At 42.1% G+C, this 20,951-nt stretch overlaps 1 protein-coding gene across 2 annotated transcripts in view; it reads right to left on the minus strand.

Annotated features, from left to right (window-relative positions):
* Positions 1-5,051: 5,051 nt before the first annotated feature.
* LOC138978153 (GRB10-interacting GYF protein 2-like) overlaps positions 5,052-20,951 on the minus strand; it is a 61,095-nt gene continuing 45,195 nt past the window's right edge. For both annotated transcript variants that reach the window (XM_070350811.1, XM_070350809.1), the window contains exons 21-30: positions 19,382-19,456; positions 17,678-17,794; positions 16,897-16,985; positions 15,035-15,149; positions 13,424-13,599; positions 11,981-12,086; positions 9,086-9,185; positions 8,304-8,350; positions 7,616-7,738; positions 5,052-5,661 (exon numbers count right to left, since the gene is read on the minus strand). In XM_070350811.1, the coding sequence (XP_070206912.1) occupies positions 5,443-5,661; positions 7,616-7,738; positions 8,304-8,350; positions 9,086-9,185; positions 11,981-12,086; positions 13,424-13,599; positions 15,035-15,149; positions 16,897-16,985; positions 17,678-17,794; positions 19,382-19,456 (1,167 nt within the window). In that variant the 3' untranslated portion in view covers positions 5,052-5,442. The remainder of the gene's footprint in view (positions 5,662-7,615; positions 7,739-8,303; positions 8,351-9,085; positions 9,186-11,980; positions 12,087-13,423; positions 13,600-15,034; positions 15,150-16,896; positions 16,986-17,677; positions 17,795-19,381; positions 19,457-20,951) is intronic.

A 20,951-nucleotide genomic window follows, 5' to 3' on the forward strand; every position in this document is an offset into this window, starting at 1 on the left:
ATGTTCCTCGCAACATTAATTACGTTAGAATTAATTAATTCAAATTAAATTAATTAAATGTTAGAGAACACAGGAAGAATCAGCAAGTTTTTAGCAATATTGGCAGCAGCAAAAACAGCTTTCACTCCAACCAATCCAAATGCTACTCTATTATGAAATTCAGTGATTTGTTGTCCAATAGTTATGCTTAAACACAAATGAGGTAATCATTTTGAGGAGAGCAAAGAAGCTTGCCAAATTTCCAACAATGAAAATAAGATTTATTTTATGTGATCAAATGGCACGTTGAAATCGGAAATCAAGAAGCTGCCATTCTTAAATAAAATTTACAAGAATCACTATCGCTCATTTTTGAATTATTTCATCTCTCTCAATAACTGTTGATACTGAAAACAGCCACCTTGAGATTCTCTCAGACTTCAAAATGAATTTCAACTCTTGTACACAGAGAAGTGTAGAGTCGCACATGCTGGCCAGCTATCCGACAGTTTTGAGGTGAAAACGGGGGTACGACAAGGATGTATACTGTCACCATTCCTATTTCTTCTGGCTATCGACTGGATCATGAAGACCACAACAGCAGGCAGGAGAAATGGGATACAATGGACACTCTTCGATCAACTGGAAGACCTCGACTTTGCGGATGATCTTGCCCTCCTTTCCCACAACCATGCCCAAATGCAAGACAAGACTACTCACCTGGAGACAATATCAGCCGGTGTAGGACTCAAGATCAACAAGAGGAAAACCGAATTGATTAAGACCAACACCACAGCCGACAATCCGGTGATGATCAATGGGGAGCCCATCAAGGAAGTGGAGTCCTTTGTTTACCTGGGGAGCATCATTGACGGACAAGGAGGCTCGGACAGGGACGTCAAAGCAAGGATTGGGAAAGCACGGGGAGCCTTTGTCATGCTAAAGAAGATCTGGAGTTCCAAGGAGATTAGCCAAAGGACGAAGCTTCGGATCTTCAATTCAAATGTCAAGTCTGTTCTTCTCTATGGGTGTGAGACATGGAGGACAACAGAGACCATGCTGGGAAAGATCCAAATCTTTGTCAACACCTGCTTGAGGCGCATCCTAAACATCAGATGGACGGACAGAATCCGAAATGAAGACCTTTGGCAGAGAGCTGACCAGAAACCAGCGGCGCAGCAAATTCTCCGGAGGAAATGGGGCTGGATAGGGCACACCCTGAGAAAGCCAGCATCCAGTATCACGAGGCAAGCCCTGAAGTGGAATCCACAAGGGAAAAGGAAGAGAGGCCGGCCGCGCAACAGCTGGAGACGAGACACTGAAGCAGAGATCAACAGGCAGGGGAAGACCTGGAGCCAGATCGAAAGGGCAGCCCAGGACCGTGTCGGATGGAGAATTGTCGTCGATGGCCTATGCTCCCCCGGGGGTTCATAATGGCCTAAAGGAAAAAAAAAGCAATGACGCAGTTCTTTCCGTGAGAAAACTTGCGACATTCGAAACTGTCCACATGGCTACAAAATGTATTCATTTATTCCAAGAATGCCTCTACTTTCTATTCAAGAAGATGATTCCGAATATGAATTCTTTTCTTTTGGATAAATGAGTATGAGAAAAGTTTCTTCCAAACACAGCAGCCTTTAAAGCAAAACAAATAACATTTATTCACTTTCACTTCAATGACTAGGTATCACACGACGCAGCCATCACTGTCCATTTACTGCAATTACTTCATACATGTAATACATTGTACTTACTTGACATAGCAAGTCCTAGATGGTAACTTTACAGATAAGAAATCAATTTTTGAACCACACACAAATCCATAGCCTTTTGTTTTCTCATTTCAAGCAGCTTGTCTGAAAATGCTTTTCTTAGCAATTGATACATGGATGTTACAAAGAGTTAGTACAAATAAATCATTTTCGGATTTTTTTTATTTATATACTTCTACTTTTGTAAAGAAAAATGTTATCACACAATTTTTGTGACTTTCATTTTTTTAATTTGGTCTTTTTCTTTTGTGTCAAAGCACTGACACAATTGCTCTAATAAAGGTTTGCTACAAATAAGTCCTCATTTTCTGAATATTTCTCATACAGTCGAACCTGTCTTAAACTATCACCCCATGGACCAACAAGGAGTGGTCATTAACCCCTTCACTGCCACAGCATAACAGCATTATCCGAACGGTCTATGGGAAAGAAATGTGTTTAGAACCCCTACAAGTACTTGGACAGTGGTTACCTCCCATTTAGTTTTCAGAAATGTCCTGAAATGTTGTTGACACAAATCCCACGTATGAGATACGGTTATGGGCGTAGGACAAACCGAAAATGACCACGTATTACATACGGGGTGGGCAGTGAAGGGGTTAATTAATGGTGGTCACTTAAAAAAAAGGTGAATTATGCAGACAAAAAATCCTTGTCTGGGATGCTGTGGGGTGGTCCTAAACGGCAGGTGGTTATGACCAAGAGGTGGTCGCCAGGGCAGGTTTGAATTTCTCTATGAGATAATAAAGTATTCTTATTCTTATTCTTTGACTGTACTTCTTCTGTCTGTCAGTATGTTATCTTATCCCACATCGTCTGTTACTGTTTCTTTTCCTACTTTTACTGTGTGTCGCAGTTGCACTCCCATACAGCATTTCCTACAGAAGCAGTTCATGATCATATGTAACTTTCAAAACGCTCCGCGCTGTGTCAATCACTACTCGTGCTCTTCAACCTAATATTCTTACACTGAATATTCATCTGCACATATCTTTCTACAACTATTTCACATATATATATAAATATTACCAACACGTGCACACTTGCATTCACGACATTACAGTCATTTCCTCCCCCTTTCTGTGAAGCAGCTGCGCACATTTGCACGCACACACATGCACACGCTCACACACAAATAACATCCAGCTTTTATCTTAATGCCCATTTAACAACTCCACACAGTTTCTTACATTGGCAGAGACACTAGACCATGTTGGCAAATAAGTCTGCCAGGGTTTTGATTGTGTTGAAGAGTTGCATCCCTTTGAAACAGGGAGGTAAATACAGTGGAACCCACCTTTCAAGGACCCCACATTTTCAGACTCCCTCCTTTTTAAGACCCTGTTTTCTCAGACTTTCTGTTCATAACCTCTGTAATTTTACCCCCATTTTAGGACTCCCACCTTTTTAAGACCCTGTTTTCTCAGACTTTCTGTTCATAACCTCTGTAATTTTACCCCCATTTTAAGACTCCCACCTTTTTAAGACCCTGTTTTGTCAGACTTTCTGTTCATTACCTCTGTAATTTTACCCCCATTTTAAGACTCCCACCTTTTTAAGACCCTGTTTTCTCAGACTTTCTGTTCATAACCTCTGTAATTTTACCCCTATTTTAATACTCCCTCCTTTTTAAGACCTTGTTTTCTAAGACTATCTGTTCAGTACCTCTGTAATTTTACCCCCATTTTAAGACTCCCACCTTTTTAAGGCCCTGTTTTCTCAGACTTTCTGTTCATAACCTCTGTAATTTTACCCCCATTTTAAGACTCCCACCTTTTTAAGACCCTGTTTTCTCAGACTTTCTGTTCATAACCTCTGTAATTTTACCCCCATTTTCAGACTCCCTCCTTTTTAAGACCCTGTTTTCTCGACTTTCTGTTCATAACCTCTGTAATTTTACCCCCATTTTCAGACTCCCTCCTTTTTAAGACCCTGTTTTCTCAGACTTTCTGTTCATAACCTCTGTCATTTTACCCCCATTTTCAGACTCCCTCCTTTATAAGACCCTGTTTTCTCAGACTTTCTGTTCATAACCTCTGTAATTTAACCCCCATTTTAAGACTCCCACCTTTTTAAGACCCTGTTTTCTCAGACTTTCTGTTCATAACCTCTGTCATTTTACCCCCATTTTCAGACTCCCTCCTTTATAAGACCCTGTTTTCTCAGACTTTCTGTTCATAACCTCTGTAATTTTACCCCCATTTTAAGACTCCCACCTTTTTAAGACCCTGTTTTCTCAGACTTTCTGTTCATAACCTCTGTAATTTTACCCCCATTTTAAGACTCCCTCCTTTTTAAGACCCTGTTTTCTCAGACTTTCTGTTCATAACCTCTGTAATTTTACCCCCATTTTCAGACTCCCTCCTTTTTAAGACCCTGTTTTCTCAGACTTTCTGTTCATAACCTCTGTAATTTTACCCCCATTTTCAGACTCCCTCCTTTTTAAGACCCTGTTTTCTCAGACTTTCTGTTCATAACCTCTGTAATTTTACCCCCATTCAAGACTCTCCTTTTTAGGACCCTGTTTTCTCAGACTTTCTGTTCATAACCTCTGTAATTTTAGCCCCATTTTAAGACTCCCTCCTTTTTAAGACCCTGTTTTCTCAGACTTTCTGTTCATAACCTCTGTAATTTTACCCCCATTTTAAGACTCCCTCCTTTTTAAGACCCTGTTTTCTCAGACTTTCTGTTCACAACCTCAGTAAATATACCCCCAATTTAAGACTCCCTCCTTTTTAAGACCCTGTTTTCTCAGACTTTCTGTTCATAACCTCTGTAACTTTACCCCCATTTTCAGACTCCCTCCTTTTTAAGACCTGACTTTCTCGGATTTGTGGAGGTCTTAAAAGGGGGTTCCACTGTACGTGCAGCTTCTGATCAATGGCAGAACGCGGTTATGGTGGCAATGAAAAGTCAGCTCCAATGAGCATATTAATTTGTGAAAGAAAGAATTAGTCTACACTGCATAACTTGCGCAGTGGAGCTCAGTATTTACGCCCACGCCATGATGCCTTGCTTACACTGATAAGAAGCGTAAGTTTGCCCCGCTGTTAATAAGGGGCGCAACTCTTTCACAGCCAATAAAAGCCCTGACAGTGATCTCCAAACATCGTCTAATCTCGTCTCACAACCACGATCACACAAGTCACAATTGAGTCTGGCTGCCACACCTATATGGTAATACTCTGCATCTTCTGACCAACATTAAAAGTCTCTGGCCACACATTCTTTGTTTCTGACATCCAGTCGACTCGTCCAAGTTCAATCACATTCTTCTGACACCATTTCCTCATTTCAGAGTTCCCTTTTACATTTCTGTCATGTTATCAAAGATATCTTGGCAACAATGTCACATTTCCAACATGCATATTTCTTTTAGCGACATCCACATTTTTCACACCAAATTCTCTTCTCGGACATTTGCACAAACTTTTCTTGGATACTCGTTCCATACTTCAGACTTCCTTTCAAAGTTTCTGACTTTCTCTCACATGTCCATTTTCGATATGCTTAACCAAGGTGTCCTTTTACACGAAATGCTTCAGGCATCAATCAAATGTTCTCTTTCTCTCTCACTCACTTTTTCTCTCACACACACACACATACACACACACACACTTGTATCCAGACATTGACACTTTCATTGACACACCTCAGCAGCAACACACCTACAGTCACACACAGCCCCGATTCACTCCAGGCCCTCAATTTCACCAGCATTCTTGCGGTTGGGGTCTTTCTCCACGGTAAAGCCCAGCATGGTGCTGCAGTCCAGTTTCTGCATCTTCTTCTTCTTCTTGCCTCCCTTGGCCTTGCTCCCCACTTCAGTGAAGCCATCGGAAGCGCTGGGCTGCACGGCCCCACGGCCTTCGCGGGGATTCAGGGCTGGAGCAGGGCCCCAGATGCTCTCCTGTCAAAGTGGAAAAATTAAGTTGAAGTTGATGACCAAGACAAGGGATATTAATGTTCTACAGGCATACATTTTTAGCCTCTTAAGGATGGTATAGGGTCATATAATAGTGTTGTAGATACAGTGGAACCCCCCTTTTAAGACTCCCTCCTTCTTAAGACCTGATTTTCTCAGATTTTTGGATGTCTTTAAAGGGGGTTCCACTGCAACAATAACAAGAAGAGCAAACGCTCGATCGAGTCACTTTCGCAGTTCTGAATATTATATGAGGCATCAGATGGACAGGAAGAAATTGCTATTCACAACACAACGAGTCACGTTCACATAAAATTTGAGCCCGGTCACTTTTATAGTTTCCGAGAAAAGCCCAACGTTAAGTTGTGTGTTGCCGAACAGAAAAGGCTAGTTATCTCCCTTGTTTTTCTGATAACGTTCGTAAAAGGCTACAGATGTAAATACTTTGATGTAAAGAATAATCCTACAAAGTTTCAATCACATCCGATGAACTTTGTCAAAGATATAAAATGTCTAATTTTTCCTTTGACGCTGACCTGTGACCTTGAAAAAGGTCAAAGGTCAACGAAACCATCGTTAAAGTGTAGAGGTCATTGGAGGTCACGACTAAACAAAATATGAGCCCGATCGCTTTGATAGTTTCCGAGATACTTTGTCAAAGATATAAAATGTCTAATTTTTCCTTTGACGCTGACCTGTGACCTTGAAAAAGGTCAAAGGTCAACGAAACCATCGTTAAAGTGTAGAGGTCATTGGAGGTCACAACTAAACAAAATATGAGCCCGATCGCTTTGATAGTTTCCGAGAAAAGTCCAACGTTAAGGTGGTGTCTACGGACGGCCGGCCGTCCGGCCGGATGGCCGGCCGGACAGACTAACACTGACCGATTACATAGAGTCACTTTTTCTCAAGTGACTCAAAAATGTACTCACGAGAAAACAGTAACATGAACAAGTGAACATGTGTTTATTTGTCCATGTTGCTGTTTTCTCGTTTGTACATTTTTGGCTCACGTAAGTGTAGCTTATGCGATGCTAACTTTTGTCTGTCTGTGCGTGCGTGCGTATGTATGTATGTCTGTGGTAGAAACTTTAACATTTGAGTGAACACCGAATTACTAATTTTACCTAGTTATTATTCAAGCAACAGCTTCAAAGTATTGAAGCAATGATCAACATTTCGTCGGCACGTATGTAGTTAAAGTGTGTATCCAAAGAAAACGGGTGGTGGGGGGTTTGGAGGGGGTAAAAACAGCTGACTGGTTTGTGTCGTGTGTGGTTTGTAGACCAGGTCAGGGGTCAAGGTTCAGGTCAGATCGTGTGAAGGATTGTGGTATAGATACAGTTATCACCGAGCTGCAGTTCGCCGATTCGGAGAAGACGATTTCACATTGTTCGGTTTTCGTAGCTCCAGAAAAATAGATAAAGAAGATACCAAAGGAGATTTCCTACAGGTTAATCTGCACAGCGTGTTTCCAGTGTCTGCGCGAGGAAGCGCTGTCGAAAGCGCAGTGTCGATCTGGCCATCTGGCAGTCGTGTCCCCGTAAGTAGGCTTCAGACAGACAGATCTAGATCTAGTGTCTCGCACTCTTGCACCGTGTCACCTATGCTTACTGTGTGTGTGTATGTGTGACGGAGTGATTGAGTTTGTGTTACTGTTTGTCGATTTCTCACGTGAGCCTTGAAGGCTTCGCCTTTTGTTTTTATCTTGTTCTTGGTCCTCTCACCTGCAGTCCCTTGTTCCATTTCTCAAGTTGAATGTTCTACTTTGCAAAGAAAAGAGGTCTGTCGACGTGGTCGGGCACTGTTGAATAATCTCGCCAAAATGTTGTGGGGTTCTTTTAAACTGTACACATATTTTTCTTCTGTCCAAAAATCGTGTCCGACAGAAGGGAGCTGACACTGGAGCTGACTAACAAAGATTACACAAGATTCTCACCTCTTCTTGTCGCTTTTCATTTCGAGCCTTGTTCTTGTAGTGGCTGCGTTTCTCCAGGAATTGTTTGCCGAATTCCCGAGCATTTTTCCCTTCCCCGAGATAGTTCTTCACATAGTCATGGACCTGCAAGGAAAAAAAACAAAAAAACATCCTCTTTATAAAACTGCAAAGTATCTGAGTATCAATTCTGAAGAAAAAAAACCCACTGCACCTGATGTGTCTCTGTTGATCCTTTGAATATAAAACTATATCTCTCACACACACACACACACACACACACAAACACCTGCAAATACACTAACTCTCTCTGATAGATCCATACAAAGTTGCGACCATTAACATGATTTTTTCCGTCCGCAAACCAGCTGAAATGGTCATGAAAGTTTCTGCAATTTTCTGAAGGTTACAACAGTCCTTGGTGCCACCTTTCCCCCCATCATGAAAAAAGTTCTGCCACTCTGCCACATCTGCTGAGTAATACGTCTCTGCCTTTAGCCGACTATTCAAACTGTTTATCCACCATTAACACTATCCCACTAAATACCAGAAATGAAATGCTTGCCTTGATATGTAGTCCTTGACACTGACTAGCACTCAAGATACAAAAAAACAAAATATCTGTTAAAGTGTAGGGAATATTAATAGTGAAAAATGTAGGCTTTTTTAGTTTGTTATGTTTACCGCTTACCTCATAGGGTGATTCCACTGCTTGCAAGAATGAAACAAATGTCTCAACTGAAACACACAAAACATTCACAATCTCAGGAGCGCAATAATACACAAAATGCTTTTACGCCCACCCAATAAGCTTCATTTTGGGGGTAAAAATTCAGCACGCTCGAACGCACGCATGCATGTTTGTTTGCTTAACCCCCAGCCGACCACGAAGGGCCATATCAGGGCGGTGCTGCTTTGACATATAACGTGCGCCACACACAAGACAGAAGTCGCAGCACAGGCTTCATGTCTCACCCAGTCACATTATTCTGACACCGGACCAACCAGTCCTAGCACTAACCCCATAATGCCAGACGCCAGGCAGAGCAGCCACTAGATTGCCAATTTTAAAGTCTTAGGTATGACCCGTCCGGGATTCGAACCCACGACCTCCCGATCACGGGGCGGATGCCTTACCACTAGGCCACCGTGCCGGTACGCATACATGTACGCATGTACAAATGTCTCAATTGATACACACAAAACATTCACAATCTCAGGAGAGCACCGATACACAAAATGCTTTTATGTCCAATTAGCTTCTTTTTTTGTAAGAAAGTAAATAATACTTCTTGGTTTACTTATCCACTGAGAATGTGAAAATAAAGATTTGCTAGCTAATAACAAGGAAAACTACAGCAGTCAGAGAGATACACCGCTGGAAAGACATCTGTATGTGATCAACACATAGGCGACACACGCACACACCCTCCTGCACGCATCCACGCGTACACACACACAGTGAAAACTCACCATCAATCTGAGTTTCCATGGTTGAGAGAAACGTTTCACACCACAAGGTGAACTCATCTTTACTCTGCACCTGGCCCTTGAACAATCTCTGCACTGCCTCCTGAACAACAACGACAACAGTCAACACTAACCTCACCATTCACGATTGCAGCATCCGTGCAAATTCTGTTTTGATCTGTACTTCACTCATTCAACCGGCAAGTCTAACACTAATTCAACCGGAACGTCTAACACTAATTCAACCGGCAAGTCTAACACTAATTCAACCAGCAAGTCTAACACTAATTCAACCAGCAAGTCTAACACTAATTCAACCTGCACGTCTAACACTAATTCAACCGGCAAGTCTAATACTAATTCAACCGGAACGTCTAACACTAATTCAACCTACAAGTCTAACACTAATTCAACCTACAAGTCTAACACTATTTCAACCTGCAAGTCTAACACTAATTCAACCGGCAAGTCTAACACTAATTCAACTGGCAAGTCTAACACTAATTCAACCAGCAAGTCTAACACTAATTAAACCGGCAAGTCTAACACTAATTCAACCTACAAGTCTAACACTAATTCCAGGGCCTCACATCCACGTCGGACATCGGACATATGAGGATATTTTTTTTAAATGTCCTATACATTTTTCATGCAGGAGGACAAATGTCCTATTGTTTTTGTCACAAAGTGGTCAATGTCCGATTATTATATAATTTGATCCGGACATCGTCAGTACTTCTCAATTTACAGTAGAAATTAGACACTTTGTGCCTCTAGTACCAAAGAGTTTCCAAGGCTCGCAACTCGGAATGCTCGAAGCCAGTTGAGAGTTGCCTCCCTTCGCGCTTTCCCCGAAAATAACAAACATGCCGCCAAAACGAAATCTGATCCCAGAAAAGGGACAGAAGAAACTACACTTCAAGTCCCTTCCCTCATCATCTGTCAGTAGCACGGAAACTGAGCTTCCTCCAGCCCCAGAGCAGTTAGAGCCCGATCGCCCAGGTGAGAATGTCGATCGCGATAGTCAAACATTGGAGCCGAAGAAAAACACTACGCCCTCCCTCACCCCCACGCGTAACTTCGTCTCAAGCTGGGCGACATCATTCCCGTGTGTGTCGCATGACCAAGAGAGGAACTTATGTTTTGCACCTCATGTCAGCACACAGGGAAGTCCAACACTTTTACTGTTAGCTGTTCGAACTTTTGCAAATCGGCCCTTACCGATCATCAAGAAACCAAAGACCATGCTGTTAGTGTGCAAGTGCCATCTCTCCAGAGAGACAAGGAGATAGTTGAAACCCGACAGCTGACAAAACAAGAAAAGGGGGCAGCTGTGGCAGTCAAAGCTGCTCACTTTTTGCCCAAAAAAGTATTTTTGTTCTTTTACCCTCGTGCCAAGAAACTAGTCAAGTTTAATTATATTTACGTTTTGTTACGGGAAAAAAATGTCCTATTGATTTGTTTTTGTTCAGGACAAATGTCCTATCACTTTTACATTGGCCAGGACATGTGTCCTATGCTACCTCTCATGGATGTGAGGCCCTGTAATTCAACCTACAAGTTAACACTAATTCAACCTACAAGTCTAACACTAATTCAACCTGCAAGTCTAACACTAATTCAACCGGCAAGTCTAACACTAATTCAACCTGCAAGTCTAAAGTCAAGTCACCTGTGTTCAGCTTCTTGACCAACACAAATGTTCAATGAAGCCTGACCACTGGTATCACCCACTCTCCAGCACCCCCAATCCTACTAATCACCTACAAAAGTACCCTGATGCAAGGTCATACTCATGTCCTGACATTGCAGGTGGCCTGTCATGACAGGTATATTTGGTGAAGATAATAGACAAAAGGACAACAGGTGTCCTTTTACTGACAGCTGTCCTCTACTGGGACTGGCCATACATTGCAGGTTCCACTGTATGTCCAAAAGAAGCCACCAAGTATACTACATTGGAACCCCCCTTTTAAGACCTCAAAACAAGAAGGGCAAAGCCCATACGACTCACATGCTTTACACATTTTTCCTACCAAAATACATGTGACCTTGACCCAAGGTCAAGGTCATCCAAGGTCATGCAACACAAAGCTGTTAATTCAAGACATAGGAAGTACAATGGTGCTTATTGGCTCTTTCTACCATGAGATATGGTCACTTTTAGTGGTTCACTACCTTATTTTGGTCACATTTCATAAGGGTCAAAGTGACCTTGACCTTGATCATATGTGACCAAATGTGTCTCATGATGAAAGCATAACATGTGCCCCACATAATTTTTAAGTTTGAAACAGTTATCTTCCATAGTTCAGGGTCAAGGTCACTTCAAAATATGTATACAATCCAACTTTGAAGAGCTCCTGTGACCTTGACCTTGAAGCAAGGTAAACCAAACTGGTATCAAAAGATGGGGCTTACTTTGCCCTATATATCATATATAGGTGAGGTATTGAATCTCAAAAACTTCAGAGAAAATGGGGAAAATGTGAAAAATAGCTGTTTTTTAGGCAACATTTATGGCCCCTGCGACCTTGACCTTGAAGCAAGGTCAATATGCTATGTATGTTTTTTGGGGCCTTGTCATCATACACCATCTTGCCAAATTTGGTACTGATAGACTGAATAGTGTCCAAGAAATATCCAACGTTAAGTTTTCCGGACGGACGGACGTCCGGACGGACGGACGGACGGACGACTCGGGTGAGTACATAGACTCACTTTTGCTTCGCATGTGAGTCAAAAACTGAGAAAATCAGGTCTTAAAAAGGAGGGAGTCTTAAAATGGGGGTAATTTTACAGAGGATATGAACAGGTCTTCTTAGAAAACAGGGTCTTAAAAGGGAGGAAGTCTTAAATTGGGGGGTCTTAAAAGGGGGGTTCCACTGTAACACTGACCTCTTCCTTCTTGGGCTTGGGTTGGGCTGGGGCTGACTTGGCAGCAGGCTGTTTGGCTTTGCTGGCTTTCGGGGTGCGCAGGGCTGGAAACTCAGCCCCGATGGTGCTACGATAGAACGAACTAAATCAAAGCTTTGAGTTTCACATGACACTCACAGTCTATGCATAACGTGATACACACACACCACGATTTTAGGTGTGGGAACTATTTAAGCAAAATTTACCAACGAGTGCAACCCCTGTCCATGATATATCTATGCTTGTAAAGTTTACAATCTCACTCAGTGTACTTGCTCTGCAGTCACAAATCTGAATGAGTATTTTGGGTAGAATGTCCTGTTCTCTTGACCAAGAGAAGGTGATTGTCATTCTAATGGGCTGATTTTGTGGACATTTTTTCAATGAAGTCACCATATAGGTAGTTTACTACATCTTCATAGAAAAGTCATCACCTCACCTTATAGGTAGCTTCACTAAATCTTCATAGAAAAGTCACCAACTCACCATATAGGTAGCTGTATTCCATCTTCAGAAACAAGAAGGGCAAAGCCCATACGACTCACATGCTTTACACATTTTTCCTACCAAAATACATGTGACCTTGACCCAAGGTCAAGGTCATCCAAGGTCATGCAACACAAAGCTGTTAATTCAAGACATAGGAAGTACAATGGTGCTTATTGGCTCTTTCTACCATGAGATATGGTCACTTTTAGTGGTTCACTACCTTATTTTGGTCACTTTTCATAAGGGTCAAAGTGACCTTGACCTTGATCATATGTGACCAAATGTGTCTCATGATGAAAGCATAACATGTGCCCCACATAATTTTTAAGTTTGAAACAGTTATCTTCCATAGTTCAGGGTCAAGGTCACTTCAAAATATGTATACAATCCAACTTTGAAGAGCTCCTGTGACCTTGACCTTGAAGCAAGGTAAACCAAACTGGTATCAAAAGATGGGGCTTACTTTGCCCTATATATCATATATAGGTGAGGTATTGAATCTCAAAAACTTCAGAGAAAATGGGAAAAATGTGAAAAATAGCTGTTTTTTAGGCAACATTTATGGCCCCTGCGACCTTGACCTTGAAGCAAGGTCAAGATGCTATGTATGTTTTTTGGGCCCTTGTCATCATACACCATCTTGCCAAATTTGGTACTGATAGACTGAATAGTGTCCAAGAAATATCCAACGTTAAAGTTTTCCGGACGGACGGACGGACGGACGGACGGACGTCCGGACGTCCGGACGGACGACTCGGGTGAGTACATAGACTCACTTTTGCTTCGCATGTGAGTCAAAAAGTCACCTATCATCGGAAGTCCCATGCCTGGGCTTATACTGCTTTACCTATCTATATGAAACAAATCTATATGAAACAAATCTATATGAAACAAATCTATCTCTCTCTCTCTCTCTCTCTCCCTCTCTCTACTTACTTGTCTTTGCCTGATCGCTTAGCACTGGGGGCGGGAGCCGACTGGGCCACAGGAGCACTGCCCCACGTGGGTGCATCACCACCCCAGATGCCCGCGGACCAGGGTGTGGAGGGGGCAGAGGGGGCAATAGACGGAGGACCCGCACCCCACACTGCTGCTTGGGACAGGCTCATCACCTGCAATGCACAAGGACAAGGATAAGGATAAAGATAAGGGTAAGATTTAATATAGTTCTATGAGGTTGCCCTCGTGGAAATTCGGGCTGCTTTCTCTCTGGAGAAAGCGAGCTGCCATGCAGTACCGCGCTACCCTTTTCTTTTCTTTTTCTGGCATGTGTATTTTCATGTTTCCAAGCCCTGAGACTTTTGCTGTGAGCTTGGGTTCTTTATCATGCACACACCGGAGTATTCGGACACCGAGGAGAGTCTGCACAAAGTTGACTCTGGGAAATAAACCCCTCGCCGAACATGGGGTATCGAACCGACGCCGAAAGCGACAACTGGGTTTCAAGCCAGCGACACTACAGACTCAGCTATTTCCCCTCCCACACTCACATGTACATGTTACAACTGCTAAGGAAAGATAAACATTCAGGTGAAGAGAGAACAAGAAGGGCAAAGCCCATACGACTCACATGCTTGACCTTCTGCTTTACACATTTTTCCTACCAAAATACATGTGACCTTGACCCAAGGTCAAGGTCATCCAAGGTCATGCAACACAAAGCTGTTAATTCAAGACATAGGAAGTACAATGGTGCTTATTGGCTCTTTCTACCATGAGATATGGTCACTTTTAGTGGTTCACTACCTTATTTTGGTCACATTTCATAAGGGTCAAAGTGACCTTGACCTTGATCATATGTGACCAAATGTGTCTCATGATGAAAGCATAACATGTGCCCCACATAATTTTTAAGTTTGAAACAGTTATCTTCCATAGTTCAGGGTCAAGGTCACTTCAAAATATGTATACAATCCAACTTTGAAGAGCTCCTGTGACCTTGACCTTGAAGCAAGGTAAACCAAACTGGTATCAAAAGATGGGGCTTACTTTGCCCTATATATCATATATAGGTGAGGTATTCAATCTCAAAAACTTCAGAGAAAATGTGAAAAATGTGAAAAATAGCTGTTTTTTAGACAACATTTATGGCCCCTGCGACCTTGACCTTGAAGCAAGGTGAAGATGCTATGTATGTTTTTTGGGGCCTTGTCATCATACACCATCTTGCCAAATTTGGTACTGATAGACTGAATAGTGTCCAAGAAATATTCAACGTTAAAGTTTTCCGGACGGACGGACGGACGACTCGGGTGAGTACATACTCACTTTTGCTTCGCATGTGAGTCAAAAATGCTCACAAAACTAAGAAGAGATTCTGATAAGTGAAATAAGGAGGTATGTGTATATATCATATTGTTAATCATCTCAGAAGGAAGTCTGTAAGAGTGCAAGTTCTATCACTATCATCTTCAACAAATTGTACATCTTTCCATCTCATTGATGGTACCACCGCAGTAGCCACATCAATGCAAAGCGTTATCTGCACATAGACTCAAAATTCTACCATGACTTGTATAAATTAGTAGCACAAAGAACAATGCAAACCTTTGCCTGTTGTTGGTTCTGCTGTTGTTGCTTTTTTCTTTCTTGTTGCAATTGTCTTTCTTGCTCTTCCTGAATTTCTGCCAGTGACTTTCCGCGAGATGACTGCTGTGCAGCTCTGAAACACAACATTTAACATTCCGTTTGGTTTTTTGTTTTGTTTGTTTGCTTAACGCCCAGCCGACCACGAAGGGCCATATCAGGGCGGTGCTGCTTTGACATATAACGTGTGCCACACACAAGACAGAAGTCGCAGCACAGGCTTCATGTCTCACCCAGTCACATTATTCTGACACCGGACCAACCAGTCCTAGCACTAACCCCATAATGCCAGACGCCAGGCGGAGCAGCCACTAGATTGCCAATTTTAAAGTCTTAGGTATGACCCGGCCGGGGTTCGAACCCACGACCTCCCGATCACGGGGCGGACGCCTTACCACTAGGCCAACCGTGCCGGTATTCCGTTTGGTAATGTTAGCTGATTTCATATAGTCCTGTAAGGTTTACCTCATGAAACACAACATTCAACATTCCTTTTGGTCAGGTAAGCCGATTTCATATAGTCCTGTGAGGTTTACCTCATGAAAATTCCTATCGCTTTCTCAATGGGGAAAACTAGCTGCCTTACAGTACAGTAAAACCTGTCTCTAAAGGACACCCTTGGGGTATGGTAATGGTGTCCCTATTAGACAGGTGTCCTTTCTTCACAGGTGGAGGGGCCGGGGCAATATTTTACAAAGAGCACTGAAAATAGAGACTGCCGAGCACTGACCTGAATACCAGTCAAGTTTTCGAAGTTGCGTTTTCATGTACGTAGTGTCCGTTTGTGGCAGTGTTTACACTTCCTACCGTCCGAAAAATCGTGTCCGCGTCCGTAAGTGGCAGGTGTCCGTCCGTTAAAGGTTAGTTATTGTTGAAATCGTGTTCGTTCCATGATAAACTGTCCGTATGTAGCAGGTGGCCGTTACAACAAGGGTCCGCTAGACTCAGGTTTTACTGTACTGTGCTACCTGTGTTTTTGTCTTTTTTCCCTGCATGCATGCGTTCATGTTTTCCCAGCCCTGAGACTCTTTGCTGTGAACTTGATATCTTTCAGGCATGGGAATTGAAAAAAGTAAAAACGGCTGAAAATTTGTAAGTAATATCAAAGTCGACGGCGCGAAGCGCTTAGCCTTACTAGGGGGGTCCGGGGGCATGCCCCCCCGGACATTTTTTTCTCTAAAGAACCCAAATTGTGCAATTAGGGGTCATCTGAGCTCCAAATTTGCCATTAAATTCAGTTTTCAGAACCATTTTGCCTCTCCCATTTATTTTTTCGGCGGACACTTTTGCCTTTTTGGCGGAACAAAAAAATATTTCGGCGGAAATTTGCCTAAATTTCGTCGGACAATTCCCATGCCTGAAAATTATGTGTGCACCAAGAAAGTCTGCACAAAGTTGACTCCGTAAAATGAATCCCCCGTCGAACCATCAGTCGCACCCACGCCAACTAAAGTCTATCCATTCACATCCCAACCCAACCACACACACACCCTCCCCCCCCCCTGAAAATGTCAAAGATCTGTCTAAACGTGTTTCCGACACACCCCTCGCTAGTGACTGGCCCCTCCATTGTTTGTCTGCCGTTTTGCAAGAAAAGATAACTCTTCCACAGCCCATACAAACCCGACCAAGTTATTTCCAAAAATCGTCCATTTCCCCACACATCAATCAGAGTAGCAACACACAGTGCTTGTTTGGTTGTTTGTAAGTTGTATGTTTTGAATTGTTTCATGCGAAGAATTTTGAATAAAATGTTTAAAGGTTGAAAAAAAACACCAAAAAAACACACAAAAACACAGTGCTGGATAAAAAGAAACACGTACAGGTTGCTGGCCCAGGATTTCTGTTGCTGTTGCTGTAGTTGCTGCTGGTGTGACAGATGTTCCTGCTGAATCCTCATGAGCTCCTGTCTCTGTAACCAAACAAACTACACACGTGGCTGGGTAATTTCACACTCATTTCTAGTCTACAAAGAACGCTGGTTGAACTGTTTCTGGCTGAGCGCACTGCATCATAGTGCTGTGCACATATTTAATCAATTCTTGCTTTCAGCGACTCACCCCAGTGCTAACATTTTGGACTTTTCGGTTTTGACAAAGTCTGCAAAACACACAGTTCTGTGCAATCAAGAACCACTGGATTTCTACTTCAGTACTACACTTAGGCTAGCTTGTTTTCAACAGAGGTTTTCACGAAGTTTGCAAATCTGTTCAATTTTACCCGAACACATACTATTTTTCAGCAGGAGCATTCCACTTTAATTCACAAATGCTTCTTCCGAGATCACCATCCCAAACAGCATTTAGCACGTATACAACCAGTCATATCATCTTCTTCTTCTTCTTCGTTCATGGGCTGAAACTCCCACGTACTTATTTACTTACTGCCCATTTTGCCAGTTGGCATGCAGGGCAGCAGAAACTCCCATGTACACTCGTGTTATTGCACGAGTGGGTTTTTACGTTTATGACCGGTTTTACCCCGCCATTTAGGCAGCCATACGCCGCTTTCGGGGGAATATCATGTTGACATCAGACAGTTAACACAAAAGGAAGGAAAAAGAATCCAGCCGAGACAAACACCAGTCAGTCAGGAGGCGCTCACCTCTTTCTGTTGTTGGAGTTGCTTGATCTCCTCCTCCTGTTGGATCTCGGCCAGTGGTCGGGACTGTCCAGACCCACCCGTCTCTCGCTGTCTTGCCCAGTTGGCCGACGAGGGGAGCTGCGCACAACACAGTTCACAATGAAAAACGGTTATAAAGAAGGAACAAGAGCTTTAAAGTTTGAAAAATGGTCAAAAAGGAAAAAGAGTTTGAAAAAAGTTTAAAACAAGTCGCGTAAGGCGAAAATACAATATTTAGTCAAGTAGCTGTCGAACTCACAGAATGAAACTGAACGCAACGCAACGCAGCAAGACCGTATACTCGTAGCATCGTCACTCCACCGCCCGTGGCAAAGGCAGTGCCCGTGGAATTGACAAGAAGAGCGGGGTATTCGTTGCGCTGAGAAGGATAGCACGCTTTTCTGTACCTCTCTTTGTTTTAACTTTCTGAGCGTGTTTTTAATCCAAACATATCATATCTATATATTTTTGGAATCAGGAACCGACAAGGAATAAGATGAAAGTGTTTTTAAATTGATTTCGAAAAAAAATTTTGATAATAATTTTTATATATTTAATTTTCAGAGCTTGTTTTTAATCCGAATATAACATATGTATATGTTTTTGGAATCAGCAAATGATGGAGAATAAGATAAACGTAAATTTGGATCGTTTTATAAATTTTTATTTTTTTTTACAATTTTCAGATTTTTAATGACCAAAGTCATTAATTAATTTTTAAGCCACCAAGCTGAAATGCAATACCGAAGTCCGGGCTTCGTCAAAGATTACTTGACTAAAATTTCAACCAATTTGGTTGAAAAATGAGGGCGTGACAGTGCCGCCTCAACTTTCACGAAAAGCCGGATATGACGTCATCAAAGACATTTATCAAAAAAATGAAAAAAACGTATGGGGATTTCATACCCAGGAACTCTCATGTCAAATTTCATAAAGATCGGTCCAGTAGTTTAGTCTGAATCGCTCTACACACACACACACACACACACACGCACACACGCACATACACCACGACCCTCGTTTCGATTCCCCCTCGATGTTAAAATAAATATAAAAAAGGAAAGTTTTCAAGTTTCAAAAATGAAACAACATGTGAAGACTTTCATGCATTTTTTTCATCCCTTGCTGAATAGAACCCAGGTAATGATGCATGTATGATAAAAAGTGCTGTGTACCACTTTACCATGAATGAAATGTGTCGAACTTTTTCCACCCAACATTACTTTCAAGAAAAACTTGGTTGCTATGACTGTACATTTTCCTCCTTCTACACAAAGACACTGACGGAACACAAACTTCTTTTCATTGAAAAAAAAGAAGTGAAAGAACAGCACATAATGGTTGCTATGACTGTACATTTTCCTCCTTCTACACAAAGACACTGACGAAACACAAACTTATTTTCATTGAAAAAAAAGAAGTGAAAGAACAGCACATAAAGCTTGTTTAGGCCACGCACAAAAAATAGTCTGTTTACGGTAACATAGGCAAAAAAAATAGGGTCAGTAGGTCGGGATTTTTTTCTCTTTTTTTCTCTCAAAAAAACCCATATTTTTAAGTTATTTTGCCCAAAAACAAAGATTTTATTTTCTCCCCCAAATGCCAAAAAAAAAAGTCCAGGGTCGCGCGAAAAAAAAGGGTTGGTCGGGATACCGTAAACAGACTTTTGTTTTGTTTTGGTCTTACCTGTATGTTTTGCATAGCTTGCTGTTGTTGAAGTCTCTTCAAGGCTTCCTGCTGCTGCCTCTGGAACTCTTGTTGCTGTTAACAAAACAGAGTGTATATATATATATCCCATGACCTCCCTTCTTTGTCTCTGTTACTTCAGTATGGGTATATATGTTGTATTTTTATAGCTCAATAAATACATCATGGACTCCAAAAAATATATGATAGTGCAGATTCCGATTTGGGCAAAGGACTACTTTCCTCCCGACCTTTGACCTCGCGCCGAACAATGTGACACATTTGTATGAAGTTCTAAAATCGTATTGCACGGCTCAGAAAACCATATCAGTTGCACGCAAAAATGAATCTCAGAACTGATCTGATGTATGAGATGCAATAAGCAAAAGTTTCTTTCATTATGAAAGCAATGCAGGTCGAAAAAAACGAACATTCAACTTACAAGATAACCAGATGCTAGCGAACCAAAACAAAAACACGAGTACCCTCCCCTTGCATCGTTAGCAGACGACTTTTGAGAATCTGTCGGCAGTGTGTTTTGGTGTGCGCCTTCAGCTATCAAACATCGCCTGTTTCACGTGTTTTGCGAGCAAGTCTACTCTTTTGCCTGGCTCTGCAGTAAGTCCACATATTTTTCCGTAATCCAGTCATATTCCTTCAAAATGCAATCAATCGGCGGTGACAGACGTGTCGGTCGCGTTTTCCTCTCACCCATACCAGTTTAAGTTCATCCATGCAAACACACTCGCAAAACAGTTTATCACGTAGATACATTTCAAATAGGGAGCAAATGGTTAAATCTAAACCTACATATTTGTTCCCTAAGATTTGCTTCTCTGTCAATAAGCCTAATTACACACGTTCGAGAAAAACAACGTGGAATCAATTCTGAATCGAGTAAGCCAAATGGGTCCCAAACCCGTTTCGCCCGTTCTGCCGACCTGAAACGCAAAACAAAAGAATTGTGCGCTTCAACTAAATTAATTTCTATTCGACTTCATTACTTTCTTGCAACTTATGAACCTTTACTTAAAGCTTTTAAATGGTCTGAAAGTAGTGTTACCGCGTACTTATCGATGCACTCATTCGTTTTATTTTTTCAGCGACGGTCACTTAGTTTAACTTTTTCGCGACGCGCCGCCCGAATACAAGCGTTGACTGATCATGCCGTTGTCAGCACGGCGCCAGAATCCGTGCGTACGGTGCATGAGTCACTTCGCCACACATCGCCATAATAGTAGCGTTGGAAGTGGAAAATACCACGCTGGGGATTTTCCATACGAAAACCCACGTGATAGGTTGAGAGGTCGGCTGCATTATCATACGCGACAAATAACTCCCAGAACAGTTGATTTCATTGGTTAGTTTGGATACTACAGGTCATTGACGGGACCAACCCATGCCTTAGTTTCATATTTAGGCCGTTCCAAAATGTCGCGAGTTGTCAGTGTTGTTGTTGCGAAGCGAAGCGGCGTGCAGAAGGAAAGCAGTGACTGTGTGTGCATCAAACAGTGTTGTTGTGATAGATGGATAAGTGAGTGATGAGGGTGAATGAGTTAGCCAAATCAAG

This window comes from Littorina saxatilis, linkage group LG10, assembly GCF_037325665.1.
Source record: "Littorina saxatilis isolate snail1 linkage group LG10, US_GU_Lsax_2.0, whole genome shotgun sequence".
Lineage (NCBI taxonomy): Eukaryota > Metazoa > Mollusca > Gastropoda > Littorinimorpha > Littorinidae > Littorina > Littorina saxatilis.